The following is a 12,845-nucleotide window of genomic DNA, read 5'->3' as shown; positions in this document are numbered from 1 at the left end:
AAACAAGGGACCAACATAAAACGAACCCATCACAACAAACTAAAAAACACGTGCATCATTTTTCACAAATTGGCAAGAATATTGAAAAGTATTATTCCTACTATGTTGCACAAAAAGGAACCTGGATAGAAAGGTTTTGAAATGTTTGTCTCTGAAACGTGTAGAGATAATTCTGTGATCCTCGCTGCCACCGGGAAACGGAGCACAGATTGGTGATAGAGCAATAACACCCAGTTCTCCTACCCATGCTCCCTGTGAGCACAGCTGAGAGTGCACAATCATAGAATTACCCCCTATATTTAAGCATGCATTATCAAAGAGTATAGATAATAAAAATCCAGACTTAAACACAGGAGGCAGTGCTAACACATCAGTTCAATATTTATAATTGAAAATTCTAGCATGATATTATTAATCATTTGAAAGACAATAAAACATTTTTTTAAGGTACATGCACTCTCAGAACTGCTGATACAAACAATTGCAGATAAAAGTCCTGTCTTCAGTCATTTTCCTGAAAAGTTGACTTAAGTATGAGTGATGGAACACCATTTTAAACTCTTGTTTCTTTTTCACTAAAATTAATGATAGGAATTTTACCCTGTTTGCTTTGCAAAACAAAAGCATCGGCAAAGACAGGAGCAATACTCACTGATGAATGGCTTGCAAGAATTTGCGTTGATGCTTCCTCACTTTTGCATGGTCTATCTTTTTAACTAATTTTGTGTTTTTATATATTAACCATGTTTCCCTGAGAACATTGGCAGCTGCATTTTTCACCTGTACAAGAAAGTTTAGAGTCAGCTTCTGTGCACATTTGAGAACAGAGCATGTTTTTAAAATACACAAGAAGCTACAAAGAAACAAATGAACCAAGTATCATTCTTCAACCACAGACTACTTTAGTCCTTTATGACAAGATCCGACACTAAGGCTCCTTGGGGTAGATTTTATTATAAACTGCTCTAGTGATATCAAAAGCAATTACAAACATTTTCAAATTATATTTCACTTGGCATTGTGAATTCAGTGCTTGCTGTGGTGCATGGATATTAATATGGTGCCTTAAATAAAATTGTGGAACCCATTGTGCCTTGAGAGTATAGTTAATTATGGTGCTATGGTTATGTCACCCTTCCCAATATAAGGATCCAAGGGTTCCATGTAAGGAAGGTTATGAACGGAAACATAATTACTGAGCTTATCCAAGCAAATTGGAGACAGGAAGTTCAAATACTAAAAAGTAATATTAACAATTTAACAGGGCATAAGGCATAATGCAACAGAATAAAACCAAGACTAATGTATTCCTGATAAATCATTTAAAATTCATTGGATGACACTTATGATATAACATTCACTGTCCCCGTGCCATTTGTATTGTTTCAACACTGTAATTCCATTCTGTCAAGAATTAGGTAAAGGGAAAAGTGAAATACAGCATTTGCATGCAGTTAAATATTGTTAGCATGACAGAAAAAGGCATAACTGTTACTTTACTGCCAAATTGACAATAAAATTGGAGTCCCTATCTTCTGTTATGGATATAAGCAGTAATTACCTTGGTTTCCACTGTCTCAGATTATCAGCAGCACCTGTCACCTCTACATTTTGCAGAGCCCTATTGCTGACTGACCAATACAGCAGCTGCTTACAGGACCTCAGGGAGCAAACAGCAGAACTGAGCTTGGTAGACACATGCAGGCTATACCCTATGGCACTGCAGCCGAATATTGGAGGATTCTTTATTGGGGTTGCTCACATGATATCCTTGGTCTGCAAGTGACTACAGTTTCCAGAGACCAATGCTTTGCTCTCTCTCCTGTAACATCTTATTTTTCTTTTGTTTTCCTTCTGCATACCCATCTTTACTTGGCTTAATATTTAATAAATACTTTCTTTGATTCTGCTGATATTATTTTCTGGCAAACAATTCTGAAATGCATTTAATATATCTGTGTTTCTTTTTTGCATTCAGGGTCACATTAAGTTTATGTTATCTAACAAATAGCATCCCTTCCCATTAGAACAAGGGAGGAGGAGAAAAAGACCATTCAGCTCCTCTTATTGTGAACCCATCATTGCTGGTAATACATTGTGAAAAACATTTCCTTTATGTGCTGGTATGGTTACTATGCAACAGTCATTCGAAAAAGAAGATATCTGGTATATAATGTTCTAAATGAAACTGTGCCCTGTTTATTTCAATTTAAGTCTTCTAGCTTTCTGAATCCTTGATCTCGTAATAATATTTTTAAAATTAATTCTTGGGATGTGGGTGTCGCTAGCAAGGCCAGTATTTATTGCCGATCCCTCGCTGTCCCTAAGAAGGTGGTGGTGATCTGCCGACTTGAACCGCTGCAGTCCATGTAGTGAAGGTGCTCCCATAATGCTGTTGGGTAGGCAGTTCTAGGATTTTGACCCGGCGATGATGAAGGAACTGCGATAAATGTCCAAGTAAGGATGGTGTGTGACTTGGAGGGGAACGTGGAGATGATGGTGTTCCCATACATCCCTTGTCCTTTTGGGTGGTGGAGATCATGGGTTTTGGAGGTGATGCCAAAGAAGCCTTGGCGAGTTGCTGCAATGCATCCTGTAAATAGTTTAACTGTAACTGTACACTAGTAGTGGAGGCAGTGGATGTTTAGGCTAGTGGATGACGTGCCAATCAAACAGGCTGCTTTATCCTGGATGGTGTTGAGCTTCTTGAGTGTTGTTGCAGCTGCACACATCCAGGCAAGTGGAGAGTATTCCATCACACTCCTGACTTGTGCCTTGTTGGTGGTGAAAAGGCTTTGGGGAATCAGGAAGTGAACCACTTGCTGAAGAATACCCAGCCTCTGACTGACTGGAGTAGCCATGGCATTTATATAGCTGGTCCAGTTGAGTTTCTGGTCAGTAGTGACCACCCCCCACCGTCCCCAGGATGTTAATGGTGGGGGACTTGCCGATGTTAATGCCATTGAACATCAAGGGGAGGTGGCTAGGTTCTCTTTTGTTGGAGATGGTCATTGCTTGGCACTTGTGAGGCGCAAATTTTACTTGCAACTTATTAGCTCAAGCCTGGATGTTATCCAGGTCTTGCTGCATGTGGGCTTCATTATCTGAGGAATTGTGAATGGAGTTGAACACTCTGCAATCATCAGCGAACAACCCCACATCTGATTTTATGATGAAATGAAGGTCATTGATGAAGCAGCTAAAGATAGTTGGTTCTATGACAATGCACTGAGAAACTCCTGCAGTGGTGTCCAAGAAGTTAAGATGATTGGCCTCCAACAACTACAACCATCTTCCTTTATGCCAGATATGACTCCATTCAATGGAGAGTTTCACCCTTGATCCCCATTGACTTCAGTTTTACCAGTGCTCCTTGGTGCCACACTCAGTCGAATGTTGCCTTGATGTTAAAAGCATTCACTCTCACCTTACCTCTGGAATTCAACTCTTGTGTTCACCTTTGGAGCAAGGTCTGGAGCCTAGTGGTCCTGGGGGAACCCAAACTGAGCATCAGTGAGCAGGTTATTGGTGAGTAAGTGCCACTTGATAGCACTGTTGATGACTCCTTCCGTCACTTTGCTGATGATTGAGCGTAGACTGATTGCACGGTAATTGACCAGGTTCGATTTTTCCTGATTTTTGAGGACAGGAAATACCTGGGCAATTTTACACATTGTTGGGTAGATGCCAGTATTGTGGCTGTACTGGAACAGCTTGGCTAGGGGTACGGCTAGTTCTGGAGCACAGGTCCTCAGCACTACAGCTGGGATGTTGTTGGAGCCAATAACCTATGCTGTGTCCAGGCGAACATATATTAACAGCAAATTGATTTCTACTTTGACCAAAGCACTAAGCTATGGGGAGGTTGCTGTTTGAGTTGTGAGGAATATAATCAACTATAAGGAGGAATATCAAACAAAACAAGTTATATCAGCCAAAAATTGCTGTAGTCTAGTACCACTGCAATATGTTTCTCTTCAGCTAATTTTTGTAATTTTACTTTGGAATTTTTCTAAATATGTAATGCTGTTGTTGCCTGTTTATTGTGTAGCATTTTAAGACGTCCTCAGCTACTGATCAGATATTATGTGCCATGCTGTAAGTGCTATATATCTTTGCTTTGCTACAAATAAACTGAAATCTAACTTTCACTTCCTCAAAATAATTTTGTGACACATGGCACATCATCATCTTCCTTAGACATTTGTCCTTGCTGGCCTGACTTCTTGAATTGCATTTAAATAGTGAGGAAAGACATGCAGCAAGGTGACAGAAATTGGTTACGCTATGTACTGCCAGAATTCTAATGCACAATAACAGTCAAAACAAAACCATATTACTAAACAGCGCTGTTCTCAAATTATTTTTTTTCATTTAGTAATGATACTGAATTGGATGTGCAGGAAATATTCTGTTAATGAAAACACCACCTTCATAATCTAATTTTAATTCCATTTGGAAAAAACATAATGCTTACTCGTTTAGTCAGTTGTGTATCCATCATAAAATTATGCACATGTTTTTCTGCTTTGGTAAGTTCCAGCTTCCTGGCAACCACAGCTACAACCAGAGCAGTGCAGCCAGCGCCCTGTATGTAAAAGGAATGAAAAAAATAAACATTTCCTAACATTATTTTAGCTAAAAATTTCAATATTTACACATGGCTACTGGGGGCACAGAGAGTTAGCACACTGTCCTTTCCTCTCTGAGAGATAGAAATGAATCCAGGCTAGAATTATAAGCTGAGAGCTTCCTCTGTCTGCCGGCTAAAAGAGTCCTGTGTAAAATGAGTTTGGGGATTTTCAACCTATTTTCTAATGGTTGTGAATCCACAGCTCAAAACTATCCACAATTCAGCACAATTGGCATCAAATCGGCAGTCTCACTCAGAAGGCCCAAGCAATTAAAATAGAAATTAGTGCAGGAAATGGAAAAAGGTGCTCTTCTGAAGTTGTGATTGGTGGGGCTGAGTATAGGGAGCATCTGGTCCATGATACACCTGACCTGGGAGTGCTTGATGCCATTATGTTCCAATTCTCAGGGCTGAAATCTTTCACCTTGATAATCACAAAAAGTCTATCAAAAATATAAATTGAAAGAAAGTATACATATTTATACAAGATATGGCCCAATGGGGCAGATTTTCTTCTTTTATGTGTGGGCCTTAATCACCCAGACACAGCACATAGAGAAAAATTGGCCTCAGTAAGAAAAAGATAGAACAATTTTGAAACATTTGTCCTCACTAAGTCTAGCCAGGCAAGTTTATTGGGGTGGGATGGATTGAATGGATATGGAAGGAGGGCTATATATTAAAACACACGGGGTAGAATTTTATCTTTACCTTCTGGCCGTTCAGCGTTTTTCAGGAAAATCAGGCGGGGAGGATTGTACGTCCATAACGGAGCCCACCTGATTTTCCTTCCATTTAAACGAATGGGCGTGTGACCCTCCCCGACGCATTTTCCTCTCTGCATTCTGCCCAGGTGATACTTAACACCCAGGCGGTAAAGATAAAAATCCACCCTCAAAAGACTGCACTTACATCAACAGTTATGTATAGGGCTGACTGTGGCAGTTTTTTACTCTTATTTGCAATACTTGGGGTATAGAACTGATTAAAAAAGAATTGTAAAGTAATGCTGACACAATGCATTTTTGTCATTGAGGATATGAATGGTGAAAAAAGTAAATGAATATAAGAAAAACACCTGGGGCTATCCATGTTGTAGAAAAAATAAGGTGCTCTCATTTTGATTGCCTACAGCCCAGATGCATTCATGACATCTTGATGTTTTTTTTGCTGTACAACATTACAGAATGACTTAAGGCACATAAAATTAGTTATTACAGTTGAGAAGTCAGCAGATTTAGTATTATTTTTTAAAAGCCAGTGCAGCTGTACTGGTGGGGGATAGTATCTAGTTCGGCCATCTCTAAATAGCTGTTGTCTTGAATAAGAAGATGAAAAGCATGAAAAATTTGTATCACAACCTGTTCTGATGTATGATCAAATAATTGCTGTACAGTACCTTTATGCTGGGCAAATAATGTACTTTATATTGTGTTTTTCTCCCCAAAATATTACAAGTAGAGCGTAGAAATTCGATGGCGTTGCACCCGTTTTTCAGGCACAAAACAGGCATCTAAGTATATTGGTAAAGGCAGTAAAAGAAACATCCAGGGCCCACACCTGAAATAGGTGTTAGGCCCTTTATGTATACAAATAGGGGGCCTCACACCTGTGTATGGCCTCTTTTGCAAAATTGGGCTGCCCTGAATACAGCCGCCACCGGGCCAGCTGTATTTAGGGAAACATGACCTACATACGGCGCAAGTAGTGGTCGTTAAAACACTAGCAGAAAAAAGGGGCATATGACAGATGTCAGGTTGATAATATAAGTGAGAACCAGGCTGAATATAGAAAGTTCAGAGGGGGAGTGAAAAAGGAAATAAGAGGGGAAAAGAGGGAGTATGAGAATAAAAAGGGAATCCAGAAGTCTTCTATAGACATGTAAACAGTAAACGGGTAGTAAGAGGAGGGGGTGGGACTGATTAGGGACCAAAAAGGAGATCTACGCATGGAGGCAGAGGGCATGGCTGAGGTACTAAATTAATTCTTTACCAAGGATAAAGATGCTGTCAAAGTCACAATAAGTGAAGAGGTAGTTGAGATAATGGATGGGCTAAAAATTGATAAAGAGGAGGTACTAGAAAGGCTGGCTGTACTTAAAGTAGATAAGTCACCTGGTCCGGATGGGATGCATCCTACGTTGCTGAGGGAAGTAAGGGTGGAAATTGCAGAGGTACTGGCCATAATCTTCCAATCATCTTTAGATATGGGTGCGAGAGGACTGGAGAATTGCAAATATTACACCCTTGTTCAAAAAGGGATGTAAGGATAAACCCAGTAACTATAGACCAGTCAGTTTAACCTTGGTAGTGGGAAACCTTTAGAAATAATAATCTGGGACAAAATTAACAGTCACTTTGACAAGTGTGGTTTAATTAAGGAAAGCCTGCATGGATTTGTTAAAGGCAAATCGTGTTTAACCAACTTGATTGAGTTTTTTGAGGAGGTAACAGAGAGGGTCGATGAGGGCAATGTGGTTGATGTGTATAAGGACTTCCAAAAGGCATTTGATAAAGTGCCGCATAATAGGCTTGTCATCAAAGTTGAAGCCCATGGAATAAAGGGGGCAGTGACAGCATAGGTACAAAATTGACTAAGTGACAGGAAACAGACAGAAGTGATGAACGGTTATTTTTCGCACTGGAGGGAGGTGTACAGTGGTGTTTCCCAGGGATCGGTACTAGGACCATTGCTTTTTTGATATATATTAATGACTTGGATTTGGGTGTACAGGGCACAATTTCAAATGTGCAGATGATACAAAACTTGGAAGGGTAGTGAACAGTGAGGAGGATAGTGATAGACTTCAGGAGGACATAAACAGGCTGGTGGAATGGACGGACACGTGGCAGGTGAAATTTAACGCAAAAATGTGTGAAGTGATACATTTCGGTAGAAAGAACGAGGAGAGGCAATATAAACTAAAGGATACAATTCTAAAAGGGGTGCAGGAACAGAGAGACCTGGGGTTATATGTGCGCAAATCTTTGAAGGTGGCAGAGCAGATTGAGAAAGCGGTTAAGAAAGCAAATGGGATCCTGGGTTTTATAAAAAGAGACATAGAGTACAAAAGCAAGGAGGTTATGATGAACCTTTATAAAAAACTGGTTTGGCCACATCTGGAGTATCGTGTCCAGTTCTGAGCACCGCACTTTAGGAAGGATGTGAAGGCCTTAGAGAGGGTGCAGAAGAGATTTACTACAATGATTCCAGGGATGAGGGACTTCAGTTACATGCATAGACTGGAGAAGATGGGGTTGTTCTCCTTAGAGCAGAGAAAGTTGAGAGGAGATTTGATAGAGATATTCAAAATCATGAAGGGTCTGGTCAGAGTAGATAGAGAGAAACTGTTCCCATTGGCGGAGGGGTCAAGAACCAGAGGACATAGATTTAAGGTGACTGGCAAAAGAACTAAAGGCGACATGAGGAAAAACTTTTTTTTGCACAGCGAGTAGTTGTGATCTGGAATGCACTCCCTGAGGGGGCGGTGGAGTCGGATTCAATTGTGGCTTTCAAAAGAGAATTGGATAAGTACTTGAAGGGAAAAAAATTTAAGGGCTACGGGGATAGGGCGGGGGAGTGGGACTAGCTGGATTGCTCTTGCAGAGAGTCGGCATGGACTCATCGGGTCGAATGACCTCCTTGTGTGCTGTAACCATTCTATGATTCTATGTGGAGCCAGGAGGAGCAGGAATGCTATTCCAGGCTCCACTGCAGTGATGAGGACTGTTGCCGACCCCCCGCTCCGCCCCCTCCCGATTGCTTTCCCTCTCTCCCGATCTCCCCTCTCTCTCCCGATCGCGTTCCCCCCTTTTCCAGGACCTACATGACAACGCAGGAGCACAAAACTGGAATCCTCTTCGCCGGCGAGCTGCCCAGGGATGCCCAGCAGGCATTTGCAACTTGTCGGCCTTATGTAAATGAGGCCTGAGGCCCAATATCTGGTGCACCTCGGGCCGACCCGTTCCAGCACAAACTAATTTCTAGGCCAAAAAGTCCCATAGAATGCCGCATTCCTTTTGTTTATAAAATAAGTTCACCTTATTCCTTTGTCCAGCTTAATCCATAAAACTAGCAACGTTTCTCCTTTTCTGAGCACAAGACTAAAATGTTTGTATACTTCATCCCAGTTTAAAACACAGTAATATTTTTTATTAGTTTATTTAGTCCTACACCAATGTAGTTGACTCTTAATTGCCCTTTGAAGTGGCCTGGAAAACCACTCTGTTGTAGTACCACATTTTCAGGGTAACTAGGGATGGGCAATAAATGCCGGCCTTGCCAGCAACGCCCACATCCGGAGAATGAATTAAAGAAAAACAATTTGCTGTCCATAGATATGTTAAACTAGTGATTGATGCATTGTTCAGCAGGGGCATTACTTTCAGCTCCTTTCCCACTAAGGTAACATAGGACCCCAATTTGCATATTACAAGTGCCCTCCCATCTGACTGCCCTTCTAGGGACCATAACTGTACTTAATACAATAATCTCCTGAATGTACAGTGTATCATTGTGTTAGTTGCTGAAGAATATTACTTACCATAATCCCTGTGAGTAAACAAACTCCTTTCCCACAATATGTATTCGGAACCATATCACCATAGCCAATGGAGAGAAAGGTGATAGAAATAAGCCACATTGCTCCAAGAAAATTGCTTGTGACATCTTGGTTATCATGATATCTGTAAACAAATTAGAATGTCATTACACAATTGTTTCTTACTGTAATAAAAGAGCACATTTCAGTTGTTACTATAATTTTTTTTGAACTGCACCTTCTTTGTAGCAAAATCCTTTCTCCATGTATATATTTGTAAAAATATTCTTTGAACTGTAATGGTGACTTTTATACCCCAGTTACACTGCACAATCGAGATTAGAGAAACCTGCCAAAATCTGCACTCTGACTGGTGATATTATGAACTCAGGCAAACCAGAACCCAGATTAGAGGTGGTTTTCACCCAATTTACCGTGTAACTCAGAATGGTATAGTGGCAAAAATTACAGAATAGATACAGAATCTGAATCAAGACTAGCTCAGAGGCTGAAGATATAGGAAACATAAACAGTATAAATATGGTATTATGAATCTAGAGGCTCTTGAGGGAATATAAAAGCATACAAAAATCATTGTTTTTTTTTCCCCATTTACTCTTGGAATACTGAAAGCAAATTTCAAACCTGTGATGAAATAAAACTAATTAAGGAAAATACAAATTAAAATTTAGAAATGTATCAGAATAAAACTGTCGATGATTATATGCCTGAATCACCAGATAAAGCCCCAAACCCAATACACATAGCAGATAATAATAGGATATTAAGGTATTTTAAGACATTATAACATAGCACATGGGAATACTAGTTTTTTCTTAAATTTCTCATTATGACAAAAACATTCTCCTCACCACATCCAAAAGATTAGTAAAATGGGTTTCTTAATTAATTAGCAACAGTCTGTTAAATTCTTTGAGGACTAAACTCAAGAAAATCATTCATAACAAAAACAACAACTTGGATTTATATAGTGCCTTTAACGTAGTAAAATGTCCCAAGGTGTTCATATGCCTCAAACTACAAACAGCAGCAATGAACGTGGTAAATAAGAAAATTAATATTTAAAGCAAATGAATGAACTAATACCAAACCTCAATCATTATCAATATCCGCATTGGAATATACACTGTTGCAATGTCATCACTGGATCATCCAATTGTACTATAACATTCTGGCCTACAAATTGGGTTGCTTAACGCCTGTTTTTCAGGCACGACGCAGCCTCCTAACGCCCTAAAATGGTGGGCAGGAAGTGCAAGTACATTTCCAACTGGGAGTGCACCGGCCGCCACGTTGTGTAAGGACAAACAAGAGGCGTCCTTTCCCCATGCCTGAATCAGGCATTAGGCAGTTTGAATAAGCAAATAACGGACCTAAAGCCTGCTTCAGGTCCCCGCTGCAACAGTGATTTGCCCTGAGGCAGCCAGCGCAGCCCTAAAGAGATGCCTGCAAAAAAATGGTAAGTTACTTATCTGTAAAGCACCATCCCGATCACTGCCGCTGCTGGCCACCCAGGCCCTGAGATCCCTAACCTCAAAGCCCTGGCCCCGGCATCCGATCATCGCCCCGCCCTCTCCCTCGGCCCCGACTTCTCCAGGCCCCCCGGCCCCCAATCTTCCTCCCTCATGGCCACCGATCGCTACCTCCCCCCGAGGCCCATGATCCCCACGCTCGAGGCCCGCGATCCCCCCCAAGGCCCACGATCCCTCCACCCCGAAGCCCGCGATCCCCACCTCAAGGCCCGTGATCCCCCCAAGGCCCGTGATCCCCCCAAGGCCCGCGATCCCTCCCCCCAAGACCCGCGATCCCTCCCCCCAAGACCCACGATCGCCCCGCCCGAGTCCCGCGACCCTCACCTCAAGGCCCACTATTCCCCCCTCAAGGCCCACAATTCAACCCGAGTCCCGAGTCCCGCGATCCCCCCCCCCACCGAGATATCACCACCCATCCCTCCGAGGTTTGCGGTCCCTCACTCGCCTGAGGGCCGCAGTGTTCCGTCATCCCCGAGGACTCCTTCTGCAACACTGGCCTCAAGGTAATGAGGTCTGTGGCCCAATATCCGGGACTCATTGGACCTCTCCATTCTGGCACAGTGTATTGAACCTGCGCGGCGGGAAAATCGGCGCTCCCAAATTTCTAGGTCTCTGTCTTTTAGATTTTTTTTTAATAACTCATTTCCTTGGTTTATAACTTTCGGCTCTCTGATCACCTATTACAAGAATTACAAAGAATGTGCAGCACAGAAACAGGCTATTCAGCCCAACAGGTCCATGCTGGTGTTTATGTTCCACGCGAGCATACGATGTTGTCCATCAATCGAAAATCTCTCCAGTGCTGTCCATCAATCGAAAGCCACATAGATTGGCCTACTGTGCTATCATTATTAGAGCCTATAATTAGATACCAAGATTGAATAAAAATAAATAGAAGTATTAGGGACAACGAACAAATGTTTCACTTAGTGCCCAGTAGTTTGTTTTGTCACAGAGATGTGACAAAATATATATATATTATTTATATATGTGACAGATATATTTTTAAGATTCTTGCAAATGCACATACTTCCTGTCCATGATTCATGCTTCCCGTTGTCATGATTTTTGAATAACACTTTCAGTAAACACTTAGAATGGAGAAAAATTATGCAAGGTACGTGAACACTTTATATAATGGGAAGCACCTAACTGTCTGTCACGCTGTGGTTACAAGCCTTCCATTACTTGTGGTGCTGTGCTGCAAGCTGCCCAGGTTTCCCTTTAACAAAGTACTTTTGCCTTGATGAACAGGTCCTAGCAAACTGTGCCTTTCACATAGGGGCAGACTTTCTCAAGGATGGATGAGAAGGCGGAAGTCATCCCATCGTAACTGTAGTTTACACATGGTTGCCTCTGGGAGGGCGGGCCTTGAAACTCAATGGAATTTATGCTTTTCTGAAGCAGAACCCTGGCATTCATTAAGCCTGGACCAAGTTCCTGGCCCCACGAAGGCACAATTATAGACTTACTCCCTGCTCCAACTCAGGAATTTCCGAGCCACAATAATTGCTTTGGCGAATAACTTAAATGACCACTATAACCGACGACCCAGTGTGAATGATTCCTGGTGACTATTGTATTGCAGAGCAGTGCTGCTCAGAGCTTAAACAGTTGAACAGCAAAAAGCCTGTCCCTCTCGTTAACATTATCCCATTGAAATCATGAGAATGAAGAAGAGGAGAAAGACAATCACTTGCTTGACAGGGATAAACTTCATATTCGCCCAATATTTTCAGTGCAAGTTTAGCATTTCAAAACAAATTCCATACATGTAAATTATCGATAAAGTACTGTCTTAAGTAATTATCCAAAAGATTTTGCATCCCACTGTGAATCATAATGCAAGTAATTGTCTAAATTGGTCAGTGCTTTGTTTTGAAATTAAATTTTCCTTTAATGGTTCCATCTAAAGTTGAATTCTCCAAATCAAATTAAACTTACTGCAATGCTGACTTTGTTCCAAATGTTATAATCCACTTATATTCATACAAATAAAAAACCACCACTTTTCTTAAGAAACCTGAAGAGTATGGCCAATATGCTATTAGTGAGATCAGTTATGCTAAATAAGTAGAATCAGATTTAGAAATAATATTAGAAAATAAAGTTTCCTTGT

At 41.2% G+C, this 12,845-nt stretch overlaps 1 protein-coding gene across 1 annotated transcript in view; it reads right to left on the bottom strand.

Moving 5' to 3' along the window:
* Positions 1–12,845, bottom strand: part of LOC137320498 (small conductance calcium-activated potassium channel protein 2-like) — a 147,114-nt gene that overhangs the window by 22,080 nt on the left and 112,189 nt on the right. Inside the window, exons 4-6 of the mRNA XM_067982189.1 lie at positions 9,177–9,318; positions 4,478–4,588; positions 653–780 (exon numbers count right to left, since the gene is read on the bottom strand). Of these exons, the coding sequence (XP_067838290.1) occupies positions 653–780; positions 4,478–4,588; positions 9,177–9,318 (381 nt within the window). The remainder of the gene's footprint in view (positions 1–652; positions 781–4,477; positions 4,589–9,176; positions 9,319–12,845) is intronic.

Source organism: Heptranchias perlo, chromosome 4, assembly GCF_035084215.1.
Source record: "Heptranchias perlo isolate sHepPer1 chromosome 4, sHepPer1.hap1, whole genome shotgun sequence".
NCBI lineage: Eukaryota > Metazoa > Chordata > Chondrichthyes > Hexanchiformes > Hexanchidae > Heptranchias > Heptranchias perlo.
This window is presented reverse-complemented; position numbering and strand designations above follow the sequence as displayed.